General features: G+C 39.3%; 1 protein-coding gene across 1 annotated transcript in view; it reads right to left on the bottom strand.

Annotated features, from left to right (window-relative positions):
* Positions 1-1,822: 1,822 nt before the first annotated feature.
* LOC142143423 (cytochrome P450 2K1-like) overlaps positions 1,823-7,118 on the bottom strand; it is a 32,553-nt gene continuing 27,257 nt past the window's right edge. Inside the window, exons 8-10 of the mRNA XM_075201260.1 lie at positions 6,910-7,094; positions 5,924-6,065; positions 1,823-2,173 (exon numbers count right to left, since the gene is read on the bottom strand). Coding sequence (XP_075057361.1) covers positions 1,995-2,173; positions 5,924-6,065; positions 6,910-7,094 — 506 coding nt within the window. The 3' untranslated portion in view covers positions 1,823-1,994. The remainder of the gene's footprint in view (positions 2,174-5,923; positions 6,066-6,909; positions 7,095-7,118) is intronic.

The raw sequence follows: 7,118 nt of genomic DNA, 5'->3' as shown, positions 1-7,118 counted from the left end.
ATGGAACCCACATTACCACTGGGCTTGACACAATGTAACCCACATACAAAATGCTTGAAACGGCTCAATGATAGTGTATGGAACAAAGGATCTCATCCACCATTCATATAGGTGAACTATCTAATGTAACCAGTACTATATAACATTACATTAGATCATAAAACAGCCCCGATATGTACCTATACCACATCTATATTAAGTTAAAATTTAAAGTGGCCATCTTTGATGTGGAAAAATTGCCATTCCCTACATGATGGTTCCAGTACTGTGTACACCACATAAAACATAATCATAAACCAATACAAAAAGCATATATACAAATATACAATCACAATAAATATGAATGTTTTAAAATAATCGTAAAAGAACATAAAAAGATTTTCAAAATCAAAATGCTCAAAATGGAATAAAAGGATTAATTATAAAAATGCCATCTCATAACCTTCATTTAGACTTTGAGTTGAGAGTACCCAGTTGATAAATCAAATACATTTCTTTCACATACTGTCACATGCTCAATAGTTGGATTTTCGCACGCTCTTGGAAATTGAAACGAGGCAAAACATCATTGTTGCATTGTTGGATCTCACGAGTTTTGGATTCTATAAGTACCGCCCTCCACGGAGGTCCAGAGCCATTTCACAGAAGGTGTAGCAGGGTTGTTGGAAAGAGAAAGAGGAGGGGTGGCAGTGTTTTGGCATTCTCGAGTGACATGGACTGTGCCATAGCTCACAGAAACAGGAGAGGTTGCAGGTTTCAGTGCTGAAAGACAAATTATAGGGATGACAGTGTTCTTCAAAGGCTCAAGTGATATTTGCTGGCTAGATCCTTCCCTGACTTTCTTCTGGGCCCACAATAGTATGACTGAAGATGTGCTGTTGCAGACAATGGAAACCGGTGTGCTGCACAATGGAGCTTATCAGTTCCATATATAAGGGTTGTGGACAGGGAAGGTGGTCTTGCTGAATTTTTGATAGAATTAATTTTATGACAGTAAGTAGAAAAATGTTTTTTTTACTAAATATTTATAAAACATAAAGTCGCTTGTGAAGACTAAAAGTTTATAAAACTGGACCACTATGCAGCTACTCTGATGAATGACACCTGGTGGGCTTGGCTCATTAATGCTACATGTAATCCTCAACATAGACATGGAGATAACTTTTTGAGCACACATTGGCAGAAAGGCACTGCTGATACAAATAGCCAGCACACCGGTTTCTTATTTTCAGTAGGATTCAGACAGTCAGCAGGGGCGCACGGAGGATTGTAGGGGGGGGGGGTTTCTGCCCGCCGACCCCAAAAAAAACAAAAAAACGAGAGAGAGCTGCTGCGCATGCGCAGCAGCTCCGTTTCGCCAGCGCTGTCCTATACAGCAGCCGTGGCGCTGTCTAAGAAGCGTCTGAGGCGGTGCTGTATACAATACAGCACCACCGCGGATGCTTCTTTGACAGCGCCACGGCTGCTGTATAGGACAGTGGCCACTAAGTTAGCACAGGGGGGGTTTCTAGAGACTCAGAAACCCCCCCTGCGTGCGCCACTGGTCAGCTTAAGCACACACTAGGTGGTAAAGGATACGTGAGACACATGAGACTAAATCAGATACGTGGTTAAACTAGCCAAGGTCAGTAACAAACAAGATAAACAGAACACTGGAGCAAGATGGAGTCTTATACTCTGACACTGAAATGTTCTCAGTAAGCTCTTTAAATATAAGCATTTAATTTGTACTTTGGTAGGCTACTGACATCAGCAGTCCCTTGACCATAACTTCAGGAAAGGAATAAAAAGTCAAAGAAGTACAAAGCAGCCTTTATTCTTTTAGTGGTTTTTTTAATGTGATGAATAGTCAATATCTTTCTTTTCAAACTGAAAGTAATTTTAATGTATAAAGCAGATAATAAAAGTGTTTCCCAAATTAAACATTTTGTTGATATAATTCAAAACAAATCTGTTTATATATATGTTATAAAACAGGTTGACTGAAAACATGTCTAGCTGCGGGGTATAGCGCAAATTTCATGAGGTAATGGTGCATTAGTAAATCCAATTGCAGGTGTGAGGTCCAGTTTAGCTCCAGGTGGAGCTTGGAATGTGAAGTTCTGTAACAAGGTTGTGAAGAACACAAACAGCTCTGTTTTGGCTAGGTTTTCTCCAGCACAACTTCTTTTACCTAGTTAAAGCATAAATAGCAAACATTAAAACCAGCTAACTGCTAGTACATATGTGAATAAAGACAACATCTAATACATTTTAAAAAAAGTATTAAATATGAATGCTGAATGTGTTAAAATAAATCAGTTGATTATTTTTTTACCAGTTTGGTGCAAGTCTAATAAATAAATTTCTGTTTGTCACAATCTGCCTCTGCCTGCAGTATAGCATATCTCCTGTGGATGCTGCTTTTCCCATACTAGATCTGCCTGAAAGTGGTTAAGCTCTCTTCATTTCATCTGGATCCTGATCACCTGTGCCTGGCCTTTATTAAGACTGCTTTTCCAACAGATTTGTGTCAGTTCTTCAATTGTCTCTGCTGCTGGTCTCTCTCAGAAACTCCTGTGATCTAGTCCTGATTTGTCTCCTGGCATCTGACTTGTGTTTGTCCCATTGTATTGCACCTATTTTTGCGACCCTGACTTCGGTTTCATCAGACTTTGCTTCTGTTTGCTCCCTGGTACTGTCGTGGAACTCCTGGCTTGTGATCCTGGCTTGCTAATCTTCCTCCTGTCTGCTCTGTCCGTGGATCATTCCAGTCTCCAGACAGTTTAATGCCAAGGTATTTTCAGCTTCACTATATTCTGCATAGTGAGTATCCAGTAACCTCATGTGGTTTCCCCAGTATTTTCAGCCATCACCTGTGATTGTGCAGTAGTATGTAACTACCTATTGCATTCAGCTGTTTCCTGTGTTAATCCCGTTACTGGTTCTCTCTATACCCACTGCCAGTGTTTTATCAGTTTCATTGAACTCTGCACTTGTTCCTGCTGTTTTTATGGAATAATGATAGCTGTTTTACCCTTACTAAATCCAGTGTATACCTGTGTAATCCTTGTTTGAAAATAAAGAAACTCTTTTCATTTACAACTACTCTCTATGGTCTTCATACTGGAAGCCTTGACAGTAAAACTGGCCCAAAAATCAGATCCTGCAAGTTGCACACTACCTGCTCATAAACAGGGTTTCATAGTTTGTTGCAATGTGAAATCCCAGTGACTATGTGTGAAATTCCTCAGTTTCAGATGCTTAAATTTTATATTCTACAACTTTGCTCTCAGATTACACAGGTGTCTATGTTATTTCTGGAGTTGCTCAAACAGCTTCCTGTTCCCGTTCCATGCAGTTCCTGCATGAATAGTTTCGGAGCAATTAATTCTTCTCGCACTGAGAACTTCCAGTCCGCAATACATTTTCCTGAGTCTTCACTACATTACAAATATACTTATTGTTCTGCACCTGCTCAAATGCATATGGCGCCTGCCACAGGATTCCAAACCAGGCCACCCACATTCTCTTTGTCCAAGGAGGAATGCATGCACAAAAGGGTTTACCACCTAAGTCCTTATTATGCCAGCTCAGAGCACTTCCGGGTGCAATGCCCACTGCATAGACCCAAATCCCCTGCCAGTTATTCCAAGGGTTCTCTGGACTCTTCAAACAAATTTAACTTGGGATTTCTTACTAAGCCTGCTTCAAAGACAGCTACACTCCAGCCTACTCCAGTGAGGGTGCTGTCCCTCAACACGGTTCAGCCAGAGATGCCTCACAGCACAATTACCCCAAGGGTTCTCTGGACTGTGAAAACTAAGTTATCTTTGGACGGTTTGCCTAACCCGTTTCTAAGACATCGCCACTCTAGTCATCTCCAGAGAAGGTTCTGTCCCTCCAGCCAGCTCTGACTCTGCTCGACCAAAAGTGCCTTATGGCTCTTCCTGGCCAGAGGAGCCTCATGGCTCTTCCTGGCCAGAGGAGCCTCATGGCTCTTCCTGGCCAGAGGAGCCTCATGGCTCTTCCTGGCCAGAGGAGCCTCATGGCTCTTCCTGGCCAGAGGAGCCTCATGGCTCTGTACGGTCAGAGGTGCTTCATAGTGTTGCTCGGTCAGACGGACCTCATAGTGCTGTCCATTCTGGGCCTTCTTCCAAGTTTGCCCATCGCAGGCTTTCTGACATAAGTGCTCAACATGAGCCTACCAAGTTGTGTGCCCCATCCGGGCCTTCTGTGAAGTGGCACATTGCGGGCCTTCTGACTTATGTGCTCAACCTGAGCCTTCCGAGTTGTGTGTCCAGTCCGGGTCTTCCAAGTTGTGCTCCCAATCCAGGCCTTCTTCTGAGTTGTGCGCCCAAGCCAGGCCTCCTTCTGAGTTGTGTGCCCAGTCCAGGCCTCTTTCTTGTATGCCGAAACTAGGCCTCCTGCCGAGTTGCATGCCCAGTCTGGGCCTTCTGCTGAGTCGCGTGCCCTGCCTGAGGCTACAGACATATATGCTCAGCCCAACGCCCCAGAGATATGTGGTAGGACCATGATTTACTATCCGGTGGTTTGGACAAAACCACCAAAACAAAAAGGTGGCAAAATGATTTTACGAATATATTAATGGGGGTCAAATCATCATCATCATCATCATTTATTTATATAGCGCCAACATATTCCGTAGCGCTTTACAATTGGGGACAAACATAGTAAACTAATAAACAAACTGGTTAATGTATGATTATTATATTACGAGGGCAATATTATTTTAACAACATATTAACGGGTCCATATTATTTTCTAATTATATTATGGGTACAATACAATTTGATTGCTACCCGGGAAATAATCATTTATTTATGATGGGATAACACTTATTTCATTTAAAACACACAAAAATGAACAGTGCTGTGTAGACTGATAAATCTCCAAACTGATAAATTGCATAAAAAATTTAAACCTTCTATAAGAAAAAGATAGGTCTCTATAATTAATAAAAACACATTTAATCCGCAAATAATTACAATAATAATACAAAAATATTACCAAACACATAAAGCGATTATCCACATGATTGACTAAAAAAATGCTATATAATGTAATTTGAAAGACTTCAGACATAATTGCAGCACTGTAGGTTCAGATAAAATCCAGCACATTAGGAACCTGAATACAAAATTCATCCATTTGTCAAGTGGCAGACTTGATCAATTACACGCTTTGCAATCCTACCATGTACAAAAATTAGGATGGTGATGTCTAATGGGGCAATTTGAAAACCAGCAGTCCTTAAGCAGCTTGGCCTGTAGTAAATCTGGCAGTTTGAAAACTGTCAAAAAAAAACAACAACTTTAATTTCCTCTCTGGATATTGGACTTCTGCCTATTTATCCAGTATTCATAACAAATAATAATAATAATAATAATAATAATAATAATATTAATATCAGAATATTATTATTATTGATTAGTAAGATGACACAGTAATCCACAGTGTGGTGAAGTGGGGAAAAAAGGTCATACATAATGGAGGTACAAACTTAATATAATGAATCTATCTATTATGATGAATTTATCCAGGCAGTTATATGATTTGGAGCAAAATGAGAATCAAATGACTGTGTATATAATTGAGAGTAATGGAACATTGTCCTAATAATACAATTAATACCCTGCGCTAATGGATACTGACTGTAGATGGATCAGACATCATAGTTGGTATGGCTTTATAATGGAGCTTAGAGAGCACTATCACAATTTTGTTATAGGGCCTGTGTACATTTTCTTCATCCTCAAGTAAGAATTGATAGATAAATATGCATATTACTCAACTTATACTGATGTTAAAAATAGAGTATTTCCATGCAAGATTATTCCACTTTCATACTTTAGATACAATGTAAATATTACTGATTTTTTTCATGGTAGTATTAGAAAAAGATGTTCAGAATGAATATTACCTAATGAGAAAGGTATGAATGCATCACTCTTCTTGAAATGTCCCTCTGAGTCAAGGAAATGTTCTGGGCAAAATTCTTCTGGTTTCTCAAAGTAGGCTTCATCTCTCAGTACAGAGGACAGTATTGGGAGAACAATGGTGCCCTGGGGGGGGGGAAATAAAAGTGGAAAGGTAAAGACGGATTATCAGAATAAGCATCATTGCTCCCTAATAAAGCAAACAATCTTTTCACAGGTTTACCATGGAAATTCAATTCAGAGAAAAGGATATAAATAGATTCATTATTCAAATTACTGAGGTAAGCAACTTAAGTCATGCTTTTATATACAATATACTATATATATATATATATATATATATATATATATACACATATTATATATTCAGAATAATTTTACAGTGCTGGCACCACCACTCTGCAAACCTAGACAGCTGCCTGGAGTACCAGGGTGTAGGGGGCATCTAAAACACTGAATGAGTGACATAATGTTGAAAGACAACAAGTTGAAGCTTGTTGGTAGAATCGTGGGTAAAGGAAGTCACTTGCTTACTTTTTTATATTTTTCATAGCACTAGTTATTGGAATAGAAGAAGCATAATTCTCAGATCAATCAGATGTGCAAGTGTAAAGTTTATTTTTCACTGATATTTGTGTGAAGTTTTTTTTACAGAAGGTGTCACGCAGTTCACTAATTATTTTTGATATAGATGTATAAAGGAACAATGAAAGATTTTTCTGGAAGTAGTAAAGAACTTGCTAAAGAAGTGTAAGCGCTATTATTCATCCTATATTGATATTTTAAAATACTTCTGGCCTTGCCGCTAGCTGATGAAGAAATGTGGAAGCCATCAGTCTCAAGGTTCTTTTACTGACGGGTAGAGGGAATAGCTGGAGCCCTTCCCTCATCAGGATCTATGTTTCTAAATGTGTGTTACCAATGCATAGTAAGGAAGAAACAAATCAATATTTAATGGAACTCCACTCACCTTTTGAATAAAATAGCCTCTGAATGTGACGTCTTGCGAAGTTGCATGTGCGACATTACTCGGGACAATATCACCAAAACGCTGAATTTCATGAATGACGGCATCAGTGTACGGCATTTGTTTCCTATGCTCTGTTTGTGGTTGAGCTGATCCAATCACTCTTTCAATTTCATTTTGCACTTTTTCTAGAAGTTAAAAATGAGATTTCT

Source organism: Mixophyes fleayi, chromosome 3 (genome assembly GCF_038048845.1).
Source record: "Mixophyes fleayi isolate aMixFle1 chromosome 3, aMixFle1.hap1, whole genome shotgun sequence".
Lineage (NCBI taxonomy): Eukaryota > Metazoa > Chordata > Amphibia > Anura > Limnodynastidae > Mixophyes > Mixophyes fleayi.
The sequence above is the reverse complement of the archived record's forward strand: the minus strand, read 5'-3'. Positions and strand labels throughout refer to the sequence as shown.